This window comes from Chaetura pelagica, unplaced genomic scaffold (assembly GCF_000747805.2).
Source record: "Chaetura pelagica isolate M959 unplaced genomic scaffold, ChaPel_1.0 scaffold55, whole genome shotgun sequence".
In the NCBI taxonomy this organism is placed as follows: Eukaryota; Metazoa; Chordata; class Aves; order Apodiformes; family Apodidae; genus Chaetura; species Chaetura pelagica.
Window position 1 is genome coordinate 1,123,831 of NW_009953571.1, and position 19,028 is coordinate 1,142,858.

The 19,028-nt window shown below is 39.8% G+C and overlaps 1 protein-coding gene across 1 annotated transcript in view; it reads left to right on the plus strand.

The window, feature by feature from the left end:
* The window catches only part of HSD17B12 (hydroxysteroid (17-beta) dehydrogenase 12), a 56,418-nt gene that overhangs the window by 31,011 nt on the left and 6,379 nt on the right, over positions 1–19,028 (plus strand). Inside the window, exons 7-9 of the mRNA XM_009999583.1 lie at positions 6,510–6,544; positions 11,765–11,846; positions 17,288–17,353. Coding sequence (XP_009997885.1) covers positions 6,510–6,544; positions 11,765–11,846; positions 17,288–17,353 — 183 coding nt within the window. The remainder of the gene's footprint in view (positions 1–6,509; positions 6,545–11,764; positions 11,847–17,287; positions 17,354–19,028) is intronic.

A 19,028-nucleotide genomic window follows, 5' to 3' on the forward strand; every position in this document is an offset into this window, starting at 1 on the left:
CCAGCACTGCCTTTCACCTCTCCAGCTCTTTTTTAACTTCTTGCTCTGCTCACGTGTTACCTCAGTTCTCTCCTATGTTAATTACAGAGGCACATCTACTGTCCCTCTAACTGCTCCTTGGCTGGATTTGGAGCAAGAGGAGCTTCTCAGCTTCTTACAGGAGCCACCCCTGGGGCCCTTCCCCCGCTAGCAAAAGTCCTGCCAAACCAATACATACATATTCCACATCTTGAAAAGAGTAAGTTCAGCTATATTATTTGAGTAGTCTTTTTTGTACATAAAGTAAGGCAGGAAGCTGGGGCAGGAAAGATGCTTATTTTGAGAACTTTCCCTTAAAAACTGGCCTCTGAGAGATTGTGTCTTTAAATAGGGGAAACTTTCCTAAAAATGTTGCTCAAAGGAAAGTCACTGACAATAATAAACAGGGCTTGCAGCATGTTAAGTTCATAGTTCCCTTTGTATGTCCTGTGCCTGTTTCTGGTTACTGCTTGCCAAATGGATTATTGCATGATTTGCTGTTAAATTGACATCAGGTTTATTTACCAGTTTTAGAAAATAAAAATCGTTCTTGTTCAGCTTGGGGTATAAGCTGTGTTAAGAAGTTACAGTTTTGAGAGAGATACATTATAAAAACTTAATAGTAGATGCTGAGAATAGGTTTCATGATTAATTTAACAGTGCATGAGGACAGTTCCTTAGTTCTTTCAGTGCAGAGGAGAGTTGCAGAGGCACACTGGCATTTAACTGTTAAACAGCTTGCACATTTGTGAACATGTGTGACTCCTCTGCCCGGTCACTAGGAGTTATTTTATGGTAGCAATGATGGTTTTCTCCTGCATGAGGGCACAACTGGGAATTGCTGATCTTTAAAAAGTTATGTTGCTTTGAGTTGATATCATTTCACCTCAGATTTGTGAATGAGGTCTGAAGGAAGCTTCTTAGCTGTATGACAAAGTAGAAATGTTGCCCAAGTTCTCTAGCTTCATCCTTGATTGTACTTGCATAGACTTAATTACAGATCATTATACCTTTTGGAATTTAAAACAGTGACTTAAAGTCACAACATCTTACCATAGAATGATTTTTATACAGCTATAGTGTTAGGTTTCTGGCTTTGGATGACAATTATGTGGCCCATAATTGGTGAAGGATGACTTTGAATATTTGCCTCAGCTTTTCCAACTGTTTATAGCAGTTTAAGTGAATATTACTTGAAAGGTATTCTAAACTTTGCAAATTATTATTATTATTTTCCTGAGTTGTTGCTCTGATCAGAGTGAGAAAAGACTGCAACTTGCTAGCCACTAAGCATGGGATAATTTTTTTTCTAAAGAAAAAACTGAAAATACATAGCTATGACTTCTAACTATTCATTAACCCTCTAATAGTCCTCCTGAAGGCTCTGGTAAGGTACATGGAAAACATGAAGGTGGTTGCTGACAACCAACATGGCTTCACCAAGGGCAAGTTGTGCCTGACAAATTTGGTGGCCTTGTATGGTGGGGTCACAGCCTTGGTGGACAAGAGAAGAGCAACTGACGTCATCTAAATGGACTTGTGCAAAGCCTTTGACTGTGTCCTGCATCATATTGTGGTCTCTAAATTGGAAAGATGTGGATTTGATGGATAGACCACTCAGTGGATAAGGAATTGGCTGGATAGTCACACTCAAAGAGTTTTGGTCAATGGTCTTGTTGCCCAAGACCAGTGATGAGTCGTGTTCCTCAGAGTTCAGTAGTCAGACTGGTGCTGTTTCATGGGTTTGTCAACGACATACACAGTGGGACTGAGAGCACCCTCACTGAGTTTGCTGACAACACCAAGCTGTGTGGTGTGGTTGATATGCTGGAGGGAAGGAGTGCCATCCAGAGGGACCCTGAAGGCTTGAGAGTTGGGCCCATGCCAACCTCATGAAGTTAAGGCCAAGGGCAAGGTCGTATACACGGGTCTGGGCAATTCCAAACACAGTTACAGGCTGGGTTGAGAATGGATTGAGCACAGCCCTGAGGAAAAGGACTTGAGGATGTGTTGGCTGATGAGAAGCTCAACATGAGCTGGCAGTGTGTGTTTGCTGCCCAGAAAACCAACCATATCTGGGGCTGCATCACAAGGAGCATGATGAGCAGAACAAGGGAGGTGATTCTACCCCTCTACTCCACTCCTGTGAGACCCCACCTGGAGTACTGTGTCCTGTTGCAGAGCCCCAAACACAAGAAGGTTGTGGAGCTGTTGGACCGAGTCCAGAGGAGGGCCACGAAGATGATCAGAGGCCTGGAGCCCCTCACCTATGAAGACAGGCTGAGCAAGTTGGAGTTCTTTAGCCTGGAGAAGAGAAGGCTCTGGAGAGACATAGTAGCCTTTCAGTACCTGAAGGGGCTACAGAAAAGTTGGGGACAGACTTTTTACAAGGGCATGTAGCAAGAGCACATGGAGTAATGGTTTTAAACTGGAAGAGGGGAGATTTAGGTTAGACATTAGGAGGGAATTGTTCACTACAAGGGTGGTGGACATTTCCACAGGTTGCCCAAAGGAGTTATGGGTGTCCCCCTCCCTGGAAATGTTCAAGGGCAGGTTGGATGGAGCTTTGAGCAACCTGGTCTAGTGGGAAGTGTCCTTGGCCATGGCAGGGTGGTTGGATCTGGATGATTTTTAAGGTCCCTTCCAACTCAAACCCTTCTATGATTCTGTGATGAGGATAGGAGCTTTGAAGTGTAGCACCTCTTTTAGAACATAAACCTAGCCATATGGCTTTGCATTTCTGTATCTACAAGTAGGAATCTCTGCTCTTATAGACTGTAAGTGGTGTTCCTTTTTCCAGAATTAGTAGAATGTCTGATGAAGAAGAGCGCTGTGCTTGCCAAGCATGTAGTAAAGGCAGTTGTAGATACATGAACATGAAAAAATCATAGCTGCCTGTAAAAGATTAATGAAATTATCTGTAATTAATATTTTTTTAAGTTAGCCATTAGCTATTGCGTCCTGAAATTTAGGGCCTAGAAGGTTAGATGTGAAAGAAGTTGACTTAAAAATAAAAATAATGCAGCCGTTGTTGTTTTATGTATGAAACCAAAAGAACTGCAACACAAACTATATGGTAGCATTATTTAGAAGTTTTTATGTGTAGATTTTGAAATCCTTGAAAAGCAAGCAAGCAGAAGAAACCCCAACAACTCCTTCTTAATGGTTGTGTGCTTGACATAACTTTATGCCAGACTATGTTAGATACAAAAGATTAACAACTTGCAGTGGAGACTGTCCTGAGTAAATTTTTTAGATGCAGATACATGAACACAAGTTCTCACTCTGCTCTGATTCAAACTTTTAGAAAGGAAAACCAGGGTTTTTTTTCTAAAGAACTGGCAGGTTTCACATAGCATAATGTTTGGCTACTCTGAAATTGTCTGAGAGGCTTGGGAACATTCATGTTTTCAACTTGCAGCACTGGCATTTCTGAGGACAGTAGGATGCCTAGGTGAGTTCAGTAACCACCAACTGAAGGCAATCCCCTTGAGGTAGTTCCCAGCCTCTCCTTTGGGTTTCTACTTATTCTTCCCTCATTAGATTGCCTTCAGAGAAGGAAATACTACCATAGAGCTCTCTGGCATCCGACATGCTAATTCCTGTAGACTTGCAATGCTTTGGCATCTATGGAATACACCCCATCACACAACTGTCTGTCTCTAAAGAGCTAAAATTTCGATTTTTTTCATCTGGGAAACCTTTATTCAATTCTGTAGGTTTGTTGTTGAGCTGCCTGTTTCATAATGGTACATCTGAGATTACAGCTATCGAAGACGAGTGTTAACCAGTTTGGCTGCTTTGGATACAGATCATGCAAGCACATCTGGACACTAGTATTAGCGGCACAACTACATTTCATTTAGATTATTTTATTTTAATTAATGTTGGCAATATTTTATGTGTGTGTGCAATGTTTAAATTTGCCAGACCTGAACATGGCCATAGAATGACCTGCCAGCATTTTTTCCAGTTGTCCTCTTGCAGTGCTGGAACAGTGTGAGCATGGACTTGGCTGGGTGAGGTGAGACTGACTCAGAGAGCTGCCTTCTGTTACTTTATTATTTTTTAAAAAGGTATTTTTTTTCTAAACATGAAGATACTTAATATTCAAATATCACTCTTCACACATCGCAAGATGTAAAATAAGAAAAAAAATTTGCCCCATTTCACAGATTTTTTAAATTCCCTCAAAATATTAATTTTAATGGAAACAAACAGAAGACATATTGAGTATGAAATCCAGTTTTGCCATCCATGTTTTCTGGAGGGGGGAGAAGGAGGGTAGTGAAATTGATTGCATGTCGAGCTGAACTTTAGAAACAGACAAGTTAACACAGTTAGTGAGAGAGAATTCTTGATTTCTACCTGAATTGTGTAGCTATTGTTAGATCTCAATGGCTTCATTGTTTTTTAGTTTATAGAAGCCAAAAAATTTATTGTAGCATGTTTTTCTGTGCCTTCTTTTCGCTATCAATAGTAACCAGCAGATTTATGATGCACTAAGTTAGACCTGCTGAGTGGGTTGCAGTTGGGATTCAGAATGCAGTTTTGTGGATTGATGGCAAAGTTTCAAACAGGGTCCCCTCTGCGTTACCGTGGGAGACCCTGTACTGAATTTTCAGACCATTTATGGGTTGCCTGAGGGAAGGCAAGAGCAGTCCTCATGTCAGTCTGTGGAAATGATATGCAGCATTACATTACCCTGAGAGGCAAGAAACAGTATGCTAAGGGAGCAATCATTAAGCTTGCACACCTGATAAGAGATCTGCCAGTCTTGAACTAGTCTTAAAATCAGCCCAAATAGTTCTTTCATGTTAAAAGAAATAGTTGTTTCCATGTGTCTTTTGAAGCATTAGCGTATGAAAAAAGCTCATGTATACTTAATGTAATGTTAGAGGGGTTTTTTTAAGTTGCATCATATCTGTTGGGTGATTTTTACCAACTCTGAATACTTGGTTTGACTTCTGGGGCAGTTCTGAGGGTTAAATAAGTCAACAGCCAACTTCATGAAAGTAAGGTCAGTTCAGCTCCTGTCTGCCCGGTGCCTTATCAAAGCTGTCGTGCAGCACGGCTGATGGCAGATTCTATTCTAAGTGAGAGACACTAATAAAACACAAAACGCAGCTCTTCTCTAACATTTTCTTGCTGTGTCAACTGCAGTCAACTGAAATTTTCTTTTCTTTCGTGGTTTTTCTCCTGTATTCCTAAAAGGTTATGTTTTACAATTTTAAAACAAACCAAAAAACCAAACCCAGATTCAGTCATATATAAAGGTTAAAGCAGTGGTAATAATAACTTGAGTAGCTTGTTACACTAAGTTTTGTTTCTTTGTAGTAAAAGTGCTTGCAAGTGTTTTGTGCTTCTTATATGTTGATTTATTTTTTTATTTTGTTTTTCCTCCTAGAGTACTAAAATGTTTAAGTTTTGGTGCCACTAGTATTTTATTTACCCCCCACCTCACTAGGTTCTCGAGAACTTTGAACACCTTTTGAAGATGTGAAAAGTAGTAACAATTGATTTTTCTTGTCTGATCTGTCTTTGGTGTCAGTAATGTGACATTTATTAACAGGGTTGGTTGAGAGCAGGATAGTATTTGGCACAAGCTGAGCTTTGATGACATCATTTCTTTAAGGCAGAAATTAGGGATTTGAATAGTATTTTAGAAAGGCAGTAACTAGTAGTAGGAAGATTAACTATTTCACACTAATTAAAAATTCATCAAAGTTTGGGTCAATGCTTGATTTGTTTCCCATGTCAAAGCTGTTCTGCCTGCAACTGGGAAGCTTGTTTTAGGATTTCTGCTCTGGAAAATCCTTCAACCAGGTTTTTAATAGATTGCTCAGAGTCATAACCAAGGCAGGAGCTTTCAGAGTAGGGGAGAGGTTTGCCAGGCTACTTTCCTTGTGGGATTGTAGGTTCTTTGGTGTGAAAACATCTGTTTAATCAGCAAAAAAATGTCTTCTGCTCTTAAGTGTGTTCTGTAGGTGAAATAGTATGGGGAACCTATCTTCACTAGTTTTTGCCAGTGCTCTTGGTGCTCCACAATGTATTTTTCACTTAAAATTAGCAATTCCAAAAGTCTAGCTAGCATGCTTTGGATCTTGAGTCTTGGCATAGGTGGTAAATTCAGTCAACCTTGAGGAAGACACATGCATTTCATGGAGAGAGGAAGTTCATGCATGTACTGTAGTACTCTGGTATTTTCTTTTTTTTCAGAGGAAGCTGCAGACTGTTATTTATTTACTCCTATTGTACTTATGCTGCTAGCTGGGTGGGTTTACCAGATTCAGTGCACACGCTGCTTGACAGAGCCAAGTTAGCCAGGTAGAATAAAAATAACCTGCCTACGCAAGTATGGTCTCTGCTTCCCTGAGCAGGGGTAGGGGTGGAGGGGGGTGGCAGCTGCTTCTGGGAGGAAGGGAGGCTTCCCTCCCTCTGGCTTTCTGGTGTCTGTATTCCCAGCCATCACAAATGTTTTCTTTTTGCAGATGACACGATTGGTGCTGCCTGGCATGCTGGAAAGGTGAGTCACACTAACACTATCCAGACAAAGTCATCATTATTTATAGGGGAGAATCCTTTCTTGAAAAATTCATTACTGTGACTAATCAGCCTAGTCTTCATGTTTTAATGGCAGAGTAATGCTGGGTGAGTCACACGGATGGTGCATGAATCATCAGACGGTGGAAGCCTTTTCCACTCGATTCCCTTTTTATTTTTCCGTCTCCTTTCTCCAGTGTTGTGGTGATTCCTTTTAGAACAGAATTAAAAAGCCAGTCTGACTCATCACAACTAACTCAACAACCCGCTATTCTGAGGGGGCGGTTACAGTTCCTGGGAATAACCTTCTTAAGGCTATTTCTCTAAGTCATTGTAAGTAAAATGGATGCAAAGAACATGTTCTCGTTATACAGTAGGAGGTACGTTGAGGAAAGTCTGTGATCATTTGAAAAAGCAGACTTGGAGACCAGCTCTTTCAGATCAGAGCTAACGTACACCAGTGTTCCTGTGGAAGATGTGTGGTGACTTCCTAGCTAGCTCCAGGTGAAAGGAAAAGGGGTACAGTTTCCATGTAGTTCCTCCAGGCAGTTTTTTAGCTGATGTTGACTGTTCCAGGCTGTTTGCTGTCCCTGTTGCTGTGCTAACCCTGGCTTGCTGGGGGTTGCCCTAGGTCAGATCTGGGCTGTTATGCTTGCGATACTGAGAAAGGCTGTGGAGAACCATGTGTGACAGTCACCATGGTATTGCCTCCAAGCAAGTATATATATGGGGAAAACCTCCAAACTTGACAAAGATTAAAAAAAATAAATTGTATTTCTCTCATCATCTCACTATCTGGGAGTCTTCACTGCAGATTTAGATTAATGTATTCAAGTGTTGCACAGATGCAGAGCAGATGTTTCACATCTAAAACAAAGCTGCTTCATGGGTACAAACTGTCAGATCTAGTGGCCAGGAGGAGTTTCAGTGTCTCACCATCAGGGTGAGGGCAAGCTTAGATTTTTATTTAACTGATCAAGAGTGAAGGAGTTTATTTCATGTAAAGGAACTTTAATTAGAAAAGAAGACTCAACACAGCTCTAGGGCATGGGTTTAATATTTCCCAATAAAGCTGGAGTAGAGGATGAGGATTAATAGCACAGTGATGGTAGCTACTCTGGGTTTGTAAGTAAAAAATTACTCCTATCTCATCTACTATTATTGATAGATAAAGAAGACCTGGCTTTTTTGATACCACTGCCCTCTGGTGATGCCAACATGACAGAACCATTATGCTTTCTAAGGAATTAATGTGGGTTTGTTACCTGTTTTTGTGACTTTGAAGCTCTAACAATTCATTGCCTCAATTTCTTCTTCACACCATGTCTAAGGTTCTTACCTTAGGAATGTCAAGGATAAATGTTAACGAAGAAGCTTGGAAAGAAAAGGTTAATAGAATCATAGAATAATGGCAAAAACAAACAAACAAACAACAAATATTGAACCTTTTCCTGTGTGTGAGCGGCCTTTGAATAATTGCTGCATTTGAACGAAGGCCTTTTTTTCCCAGGGAAAAAACATCTGAGAAAGTTTCCATTTTCTGTTTGGTTTTGTGGAGTGGGTTGGGTTTGCAGTGCAGAGAAGCAATGTCTGCAGCTGCCAGCTCATTCACAGCCATAGTTCACAGGCCATTAACACCAGTAAGAGTCTGTAACCATAGGAGGACATGGTTGTCCAGAACATCCAAGAGCATGGACAAATGGTTGCTGTACTTGGCTACTCCTTGGGCCAACCATAAATTTCTTGCATGGAACTGTGGGTTAGGAAAAAGGGCTCCAGGCTCTAAGAATAAAACTGAACTAGAAATCCCATCATTATTCCTTATGTGTTCAAGGAGGGAGAGCATGTTGAGTAGGTAGATGTGGCATAGCACTCTATAGCATTTGCAGCTATGGTGCGTAATTTAAGCATTCGGGTGTTGGTTTTATGGCAATATGTTGCAAGACAAATACAGAAACAGAGTAGACTTTACATGCTTTGCATCCAGGTCTGTAAGGAGAAAACACAACTGCATCTTGGGGTGTCTGTTACTACTTATTAACAATAGACACAGCAGCATTAGATGAATGCCACTTCTGGTAATGGCATTTGGATTCTCACCTGTGGCTCCTCTTCCACGCTCTGAACGCTTAAAGTGACAATTTATAATCTGCAGCTTCCTATATTGCACTTAAATGAGCAGTAAATTTACAAGTTACCATCTAAGGTGGGAGACTCCTAGGACTGAAAATCGAGGCTTGATGTCTTTGGGGACAAAGAGAAACAACAACAGAAATCAGTTGACTGTTTCTAGCCAAATATCCAACGATGGTATTTATTGCTAGGGAAGTAGCAAGTGCATGTAATTACATTACAGAAGAAGCTTGCTCTTTCCACTCGCTGTGCAGCTGGAGCAGGCACTGGTTGCCACAGCAACAGGGAGATGGCTAAATATAGCCTCCCTGGTGCTGGACCGCTTAAGGTAGAATGATGGGGAGGTGTGAGGGTGTGGGCCTGGCTCTCTTCATCTTACCTTTTTTTTAAATTAAGTGGACAGTTGAAGGAGGTGGAGCCAAAATTTCTTTTTGCTGCACTGGTGCTGATGGAGTTCTTCATATCCTTCTGTAAAAATGTTTCTGCTGCAATTCCTCTAAGAAGCAGAATTGTAATTGGAGTAATTGGAAGTGTTCCCCCTACGTGCTCACTTCTCTGCTTCCTTTTACCTGTAGGTTTTAAGGTATAAGTTTTTAAGGCTAGGACAGTTTTCTTTATAAAGAAAAAGTACAAACCACAAAACCCACAGTGGCATCAGCTGCTTCAAAAAGACCAATATATGGAGCTTCTGCAAGGGGCTGCTGTAATTTTGTTGTGTTTCCAAGAGGGTTTTCTTCACTAGGTCAGACCACTGATTCACTGCACCTAGATGGTGGCCACTCTACTGCTGGGAAGCTGCACTCTAGCCAGATGCTGCAAAGCCTGTGCTTTACTGCCTGAATGCCAAGCTCTCTTCTAAACTTTTGGTTTGCTTTATAGACATGACATTCATGTTTATCCTTATAAATGCTTACCCCTTTTTGAATCCTGTTAAGCTTTTGTCCTCAATTTGTGTCAAGTAGTCCTGTGGTTCGAATATGGGAAGAAGCTTCCTTTTATTGGATCAGAATTTCAGTCTTTCATTTGAATAAATGTCTTCTTTCTTTTGTATTCTAAAAGGATGAATCAAGATACTGATCTTCATAATTCATTAATCTGTACACTCTTTTCTTGGCTGCTCTTAATAGTCTCTTAAATAGCTAAATTGATCCAATCTTCTCACCTCATCAGTGTATCAGAGTCGTTTGGGTTTTTTCTCCTTTTCCCTTTGTTTAAATCATCAGTTTCTTAATATTTCTGTCCTGTATTTGGAGGGGTAAAGGTATTCCGTAGACTGTAATACAAGATTTCAGTGGTATTGGAGCTGTCCCTGCCATTCCCACCATCCTATTCTTTCACTGGTTTTGATGACTGCTGCACAAAAAAGAACTCCCTGTGGACTTTGTTAATTGTTTTCAGGGAGCAGATAGATAGTTGATTTAGAGTCCTGCAAGGTCTGTGATTGATTCACATTATTTTCTTTAGTATGCATTGTTGGTTTTCTGAATATAGATTTTTCATCTGCCATTCTGTAGTTTGTTCATGTAGCAGTCTGAGCTCTCAGAGTTCCTTACAGTATTCTCCAATCTGGTAATATCTTAAAAACTGCATGAATACCTATTTCATTGCTAATTCCCATTTGAGCTCCTGAATAAATATCACAGATACCACCTGTCTTGATATGAACAACTTCTGGCATCCACTGTTAGCCTTTTGCTGTTGTGACTATTCATTATTAATTTGTGGTCTTCTTTCCTCAATATTACATATTTTGATCTGTATTACTCTGTTATTTCACCAACCAAGCCTTGCAGATAACTCCTGAAAAACACAATGACCTTTGGCAAAGATGTTTGCTATCCTGAATGACTGAAATTATTATTTTCTGTCACATTAGGCATCTCATTTCAAGAGCTAAATCAATCACAGGTTTAATTCACACTTACATCATGACAGAAGCTGTGTTGGTTTGAATCTGTTGTCACAGTTTTCAAATATATATTGTTTTAAATTTTAAAAGTCACTTAGGCTCAGAATTTTGTTTTCAACATGGCTACTTAAATGACTGTGGCAGCAGTGGCACAGAGTATGTGTGGATGAACAAATGTGAGAAACTCATCTGTGAACCTGCAGGAGTGGAGCGGTGTGATGCCTACCTGTGTGAATGTTCTCACCTGGCACTGAACATGGCTTGCTTAGCACATTTGGATAAACTGGTTTGAATTACTACAGAGTTACAAGAAGCCATGAAAGATGCATCTTTCACTGTGTTGGACTTTCTGGAAGCACTTTCTAACAGTGTACTTGCCCTAATTTGCCTGAAGTTTTAAAAACTAATTATTCTTTCTACTGAGCGCTAAATAGTATTTCTGTTTCTGTAGGTAAAACTTGTCATAGAAGGTGACATGCCATTTCCCATTCTATTAGCTGGGAAATCCAGGAATCTTACTTTCTGTCCTACCTGCATGTGGTTTATAAGTGCTTGGCAGAGCAGGTGATAGGTAATTTCAGACTCGTGCATTTACCTAAATATTTCTGTGGAAAACTTTTAAGTATTCCACTGAAGAACAACTCTTACTTTCTGTAGTCATCCACTGAGTATCTTCTATACTATATGAGAACACTTCTGTATTTCAGCAGTAGATTCAGATACTTCCTGTCTTAAAGATCCGTCATATAGTACCACTGAAAAGATGAAAGGGATTATCAAAGTGTAAACTATACAATAAACTTGTGTTGCCATTTCTGCCACCTTAGCCCAAAATAGAGAAGTTGTCTTTTGGACTTGTGCCAACTTTGCTCAATAAATTTGGTGTAGTTTGGCTCAGTATGTGTGTGTACATATATATGTGCAGCTTGATTATTTTCCTGTAATGATCTTGGAGTTGTTCATTATTTATACCAGCTGCTTGGATACTTATAGTGTGCTTAAAGTCATATGTGTAGATTTCAATTTAGGAATTGGTTGCTGTTTTTAAGCAGATCTTTGCCTCAGTTGCATCCTCAAGGTGTTTTCCTTAGGCTTGCAGTAATTTTCTGGAACATGAGATATTTCCTTTATTCATGATGATGCATCTTTGTTGCCTTTCAGATCAAAAGGGGTAATCCTGAATATTGCCTCAGCTGCGGGGATGTATCCAACTCCACTGCTAACTCTTTACTCTGCAACCAAGGTAAGTGTTCTTTTCCACACTGAAGTAAAGTGTCAAACATAAGCCAACTACAGGAAAAAATGTTTTGGTGTCCATCTAGTGGTGCTTTCATGAACTAAAAGTACTTAGTTTATAACAAATTTTTCCAATAGTGGAAGCTGGAAAGGCTTTGCTTGGTTTAGTGGCATGGAAACAACTATTTTATATTTTTCATCATGCATTCTACTATTAAATGGAAATGGATGATAGTCTACCAAGCCAGGTTAGTGTGATGTTGAGAAAGGACATTGATTAAGTTTAACCACTTTCTTATTTTGACTTTTAAACTTTTTTCTTCAATTTTACCAAAGGTGTGTATCTTACATATATATGTATATATCTTTATTTAAATTGGACTGTTCTGATGCTTGCTGAAAGTAAATATTTGTCCTCCTTTTATATTAGTTGTTTTAAGTTTAGCACTTCAGGAAAGAGAAAGGATAGAGTTGCAGGGCCTCAGCATTACCAAAAAGTAAACTTTCCTTGATCTGCTGACTATATGTCCTGCTAATGTAGCCCAGTATGTCATTCAATGTTCTTGCAGTGAGTACATGATTGTCTTCCTGGCAGCAACCATAAATTGTTTTTTTGCAGCAGCACTGCTACTCAACCAAAATTAAGGCATGACTTTATCCCACTCTGTATGCAGAACTGTGCGCTTCACTCTATGCCAATCAAGAAGTCTCATGGTGTTTAATCAAGTTTATCAGGGTCTCTCTGTACAGAAGCTCTGTCCTGTCAGCTGCTCCATCTAATGTTCTCATCTACAAATTTGCTGAGGATGTGCTCTGTATCATCATCTAAGTTGCTGATGGGAGATGCTGAAAAATACAGGCCTCTGTATTGATTTGTAGGGTTCTCTGCTTGTTGTCAGCCAGATATCAAGCTACTGATCATGGTGCCTTTGAGCCTGGTGGTCCAGCCACTTTTCAGTCTGGCCAGCAGTTTGTCCTTTCAGCATGTATCTGCTCGACTTCCAAAAGAGAATGTTGCAGAAGATGGTATCAAAAACTTTACTGATGTAAAAATCTATCTATACACACACACAAACACACACAGAGTTTATAAAAATCTGTTTCCCTCATCTACAAAACTAGTCCACTTCATTGTAGAAAGCAATGTAGTTGGTCAGACATGATTTGCTGTCGGTAAATCTCTGTTGTGTGTTTCTTGTGTATCTTCTTGTCCTTTATGTGCTTGGAAATTAATTCCATGATCTATCCATAAACTGAGTTAAAGCTGATGGGGACCATTCTTGCCTTTTCAAGGTGGGATATGTTATCCCTTCTCCAGTTGTCAGAGGCGTCTCCCAGTTTCCATAGATTTTCAGATATCATGGCAGCAGGTTTGTGAACCTACAGACTAGTTCTTGCAGCTCTCTTGAGTTAATCCATCGCGGCTCCATGGATTTGAATACTTAGAGCTTCTTTGAGTAGTTCCTAAATTGTTGCTGCCACTTCCTTTGTCTTTTTGTTAAACAAAGCTGGTGCATGCAGAGGCATGTGAGCCTCTGTGAGGCTTTGGCTGTGCCAAGGGCAAGAGAACTATTGAATACTTTTCCCTTTTTCTGTCCTTTTTCTCTAGGTTGTCTTCCTCACCCATCAACACACTCCCACTTCTCTGAAATTCCTCTTGAAACCAGGGTACCTGTGGGATCCTTTACTGCTACCCTTAATGTCCTTTGCTAGTCTTTTCCTATCTTAGATTTTATTCCTAAGTACCTAATAATGTTTTATGTTTCCCTTTTGTTGCTTCTTTTTTCTGTCTCTCATTTTTAATTTGTCAAGAAGCTCCCACTTAGCCAAACACTCCTTTTTACTGAAATTACTTGCTCATTTTTAATTTGTCAAGAAGCTCTCACTTAGCCAAACACTCCTTTTTACTGAAATTTCCTGTCTAGTTCCACAGTAGGCTGGTTTATTTTACCAATTCATAAGTTACTACTCTAGATCTACATTTCATGCTAAATTTGTCTGCTCTGATTTCTCTTTGTGTCACTCCTATTTTTAAATTTTTTTTCAGAAGGGGTATTGAGGGGGACTTCTGAAGTGTTCACCTAAGAGGTCACTGCTGTAAAGACAGAATATGGATACACAGTATAGATCTGAAGTATATGTGATAAAACCAAATGCAAGAGTTGTTTACACTGGTACTAAAGCAGTATGGCACTACAGGTTTTTTTCAGGTGCACCTGGTAATAACCTGAAATATTTTAAGGATTTCAGAGTCTAAGCAGAACCTCAACAAGATGAAGAAACCTGCAGTAGTGTCATTCATGTTAGAACAGGTGTACGTTTCCTTGAGACTCTCAGTAACGTACCTGTATTTCCAGAAGGAATTGATGCACACTGATTTATTCATACTAAAGGAGGGGATATTTGAGTTTAAAAATCATGAAAGCCTGAATTAGTTTTAGCTGATAAAATTTGCTCTTGAAATAGCTGCTTCCTGAGAACATAGTTGTTTGTTTTACTATGAAAAGTCACTTCTGTTGTGGCAGTGTCTTCAGCTTTAGGGAATGATTTGAGCTTCTGATTTTAGTAATAATATGCCTTACACTGCTGTGGTTGGTCTTTTTATCCATCTCAACTATTTCCTCCCTTGCCCTTAAGAAACTCAGTTACAGGGTAAGTAATCTGCTCATCTCAGCACTGCTCATCTTCTACCACAGCAAGACTAATAAGCACAAAAGTGACTCCCCTAATGTAGCCATAGAAAGATTATATCTGCAATCTCTAGGGGGTTTTTATCTCATCTATACAGAGGGACTTTAAAGCACAGTACCCTTAAAGTCTAAGTCAATGGATTTTGCTAATTATCAGGAACAGATGCAGTCCAACTCTAACCTTCCTGTGGAGAAATCTCTGTTTTACAACGATACACTTTTAAAGGAGTCAATCTTATATTTGACAGACTTGCCTATCTACCTACATTATTCTGATGAAAAGTGAATCTTTTTTTTCCCAGCCACATTCTTAGTATTTGGGTTTGCTACTGGGTATCCAAGGAGTAGTTGTTTTCTTAATGTAGTGTTTGCCTGTTTATTCAAGGGATGCTTAATTAGACAATATTCTTCAGGCTGTTTAAAGTTAGAGGCCCCACCTCATCTTAAAATAAATTCTTGGAGAAGAAAAACTCCAAGGTTTGAATGCTGGAAGTTGCTTTTTTTGGAAAGCAGCTCTGTGGAAAAAGATCTACGAGTCCTGGTGAACAAGAGTGACCATGAGCCTTCAATGTGCCCTTGTGGCCATGAAGGCCATTGGCATCCTGGGGTGCATAAAGAAGAGTGTGACCAGCAGGTCAAAGGAGGTTCTCCTCCCCCTCTACTCTACCCTGGTGAGGCTGCATCTGGAGTATTGTGTCCAGTTCTGGGCTCCCCAGTTAAAGAAGGACAGGGAACTGCTGGAGAAGGTACTGCAAAAGGCTATGAAGATGATGAGGGAACTGGAGCATTCCTCATATGAGGAAGGGCTGAGGGTCTTGGGTCTTTTTAGTTTGGAGAAGGGAAGACTGAGGGGGGGACCTTACCATGCTTATAAATATTTAAAGATTGACTGTCAGGGGGATGGGGCCAGTCTTTTTTCAGAAGTGCCCAGTGACAGGACAAGAGGTAATAGGCACAAACTTGAACATAAGAAGTTCTGTCTAAACACGAGGAGGAACTTCTTTACTTTGAGGATTGCAGAGTACTGGAACAGGCTGCCCTAAGAGGTTGCAGAGGCTCCATCTCTGGAGACACTCAAAACCCACTGGATGCCACCCTGTGCAGCCTGCTTTAGGTGAACCTGCTGTGGCAGGAGAGTTGGACTAGATGATCTCCAGAGGTCCCTTCTAACCCCTACCATTCTGTGATTCTCATGTGAAATGAACACTCTCTTTGTGACTGGTAGAAATGACAATCTCCTAATACTGTCTCTCCATATGTGGAGCAGTAACTGATTTCAGGATTCTGCTGTATAGAAACAGTTAGAAATTTAAATTATCAAAGCCCTTTCATTAACACAATATTGTTTTTAGTAGATTATTATATACTCTGGGCAGTTATGCCCTGAACTATTTGCATGTCTATGCAAGTGCCTTGTTGTTGCAACAGCATGACTAGGTCACATGAATCAGTCCTGCTAGGCCTGATTTTCAGAGACTTGTTGAATACTGGATTTAATTAAGAACTTGGAGGAAAGGGAGAAGAAAATAACAGCTAAACAGAAGATAATCTTTTTTGGTTTAATGAGCCTCCTTCTAGCTTGTGTGTATAACTTGAAGAATAAAAGGTCCTATCTGCGACACAGGAAAATCTCGTTTACTTTCAGATCTTGTGTGTGCTCAGAAGAGTGTCTATAGAAATAGCCCAGCAGCATGGGAGTGTTTCTTTTGCATCTTGTATAGGCTGCATGCAGTAGGATGACCTTAACAGGAAAAACACTGGGCACTGCAAGCTTTAAGCACTGCTTTCAGTGAGGGCTTCTGTTCATCCCATGGTGACATCGTCAGCAAAGGAAGACTGTGAAGCAGGTGCAACACTAGAGCTTTGCTGTTGGTTTTGAAACTTGTCTGAAGTAACTGCTTCTTAAATACTAAAATAAATTTTTCTAGCATTTATTTTAGAATCAAGTAGGGATAAGATAGTTTAGTTCCTTCAGTTGAAGGTAATCCATTCATCTGACTTTGCTGTATTATTTCTCTAAAACAAAAAACTAGCAGAACCTGATATTTTGTCTCTCTGGACTGCAGGAGGGAAAAGTGGGAAGGTGGTATGGAAGAACCTGGAGGGGGGGAGTCTGTGCTGGTTTGAACTGCTGAGTAGCCTTGGGTTAAGACAGTGATTGTGGAGGCAGCTGTATCAGATAAGATATCTTGAAGGCAGGTACTAGCATCCACCTTTTAAGCCCTTAAACTTTCTTGCAACTCTTAGTTGCTTATATCTAAAATTTCTAGAAGTCTGGGAGAGAATCTGTGGTAGTGGACTTCAGGACTATGAAGAATCACTGTAGTGTGACATTTCTTGAAATTATAAAGGCACAAGACAGAGTATTTCAACACTAACCATGCACAAGAGAAGAACCTACCTAAACCACTCTTAAAAAAAAAAAAGTCTAAGGATATGACATAAATAATGAATAATGTGAGCACACAAACTCTTACTTTCCTTTTTAAACTCTGCTTTATGTAACTAATCTAGTTCCTTTTCCTTCTAAGTTAGGGTTTTCTTTGTTGAGATTGAGCCTCACTTCTGTAAAAAGTGCTTTGTAAGCATAGGGTTTCTATTCAGATGGCATTCCTCTAATATGCAAAGTTTCTTTGACAACCTAAGGCTTTTCAGTTTGAAAACAGGAACTCTAAATAGTAATTCAAATATATTTACAAAAATGTGCGAACTACTGTCTCCATTTTAACATGTAACATGCTGCATGTTTTTCCTGTAGGCTTTTGTGGATTTCTTCTCCCAAGGCCTCCACGCAGAATACAAGAATAAGGGTGTCATTGTGCAGGTGAGCAGTTTGTTTCATGTAAGTGTGGTTACCACAGCAACGTTGGTGTCTTGGTAACAAAAGAGAATCAGCATATTCTCTTATTCATGACTATGTGACACAGCTTAAGGGTTTCTTCTGATCACATTGTTGCTGTTCTTAAGTTAGTCTGAAATTGTGTCTTGAAGCAACAAAAGCCATGGGTTTGTGGGTTTTTTGTTTTGTTTTTTTTGGTTTTGTGGTGGTTTTTTTTCTTAATTTGGTTTGGGTTTTTAGCCAGTGGTGGTAATTGAACCTCTTAAGTATAAAATATTCCATAAAATTGTGTGCAGCTCTGTAGAATACATCTTTGTACAACAAAATTACTGGAATGCACTATTGGAGGGCATTTCTACAGAGATTCAATGGGCAGCTGCTCAAAAGACAAGAACAGTAGCAATCTATTCCCTGCAGTGTCAGGGAAACAACTGCTCATGTAAGCATAGTAGGAAGAACAAACATCAACCTCAAAGACCCTTTGTATGTGAGGGACTGATTTTAATTATTTTAGTTCTGGGTTTTCATGTTACTAATGAGACTTGCTGCCCCCCTCCCCAGCATTTCTTCACCTGCCATGTTTTTAATTATTTTTGATGGGGCATAAAAGCAAACAGAGCCTGTCTGTCACAGATTTATGTGATTTTGCTTTAATATCACTTTTCACATACTCTTAGTGTTTGCTTCCAAAATGTAGCTGGAATTTCTAGCTTTGGTCACAAACAGTGAGTTTTTTATTACTTATTGCACCTGTTGCATACTTAGCAAAACAAAAGTTTATCACCAAGAAGTGTCCTGGAGTTTAGTATCCAGATGTTTGGTCCTAGATGTTTAGTATAATATCCTGTCCCAGTTCCCAAGGGAGGTTTGTGTTAAGAAAAAGACTCCTGGGTGAGCTATTCTCGTGTAGTCACTGATGACCTAATGGGAACCTCATTTAAACCTAGACTTAATCCTTTAACTAACCATCTTAAAGGATTCTGTTTATTTTGGCAGTGGAAAGGAAGTTAGCAGAGGTGGTGCCTGAGAGCATTCTAACTACTGTTGTTATAGACCTTATCAAGGACAGACCAGATTACACTAGTTTTCCACTGGTAACAGATGATAACTTGATGTAGAGCTCCCAAAGCACAATTTGTTCTCAGAGTACTTGATACTATACTCTGCCCTAGCACCAGCTAGAACAGTGTGCAGCAATGAAGGATGCATAAAAAGGTAGCAATCTGAACAGGTACTTGTTCAGCATACAGGGTGGTTTGTGTGTTCTCTCAGTGCTTCAACTGGATTAAAATGGAGCAACTTTTCATGTTCTGTCTCCTTGTTACTTTCTCTTCTCACAGGGCTTTCCAAGCCTTTCTTTGCCTTCAGCCCCAAGCTGTCCAGCAATGAGTCAATTTTTACCACACTGCAAGTTTGTTACACCTTTCTTTTCACTTTTACCCTTCTATATTACTTCTGTCCTCCAGTGTAATTTGAGTTGTATTGCTTGCAGATTTAGCTTCATTATCAGAGGGCTGTTTTGATCTGTTTCATCTGCATGTAATGTGGCCCTCTCATAATCTGTGGTCACAGTCTCCATATGAGACTGAAAGAATTGATAAGAGTATGTATCTTTTTTACATCAATAATAAAAAGTCTTCTGTAGGTTTTCTTTCCTGCT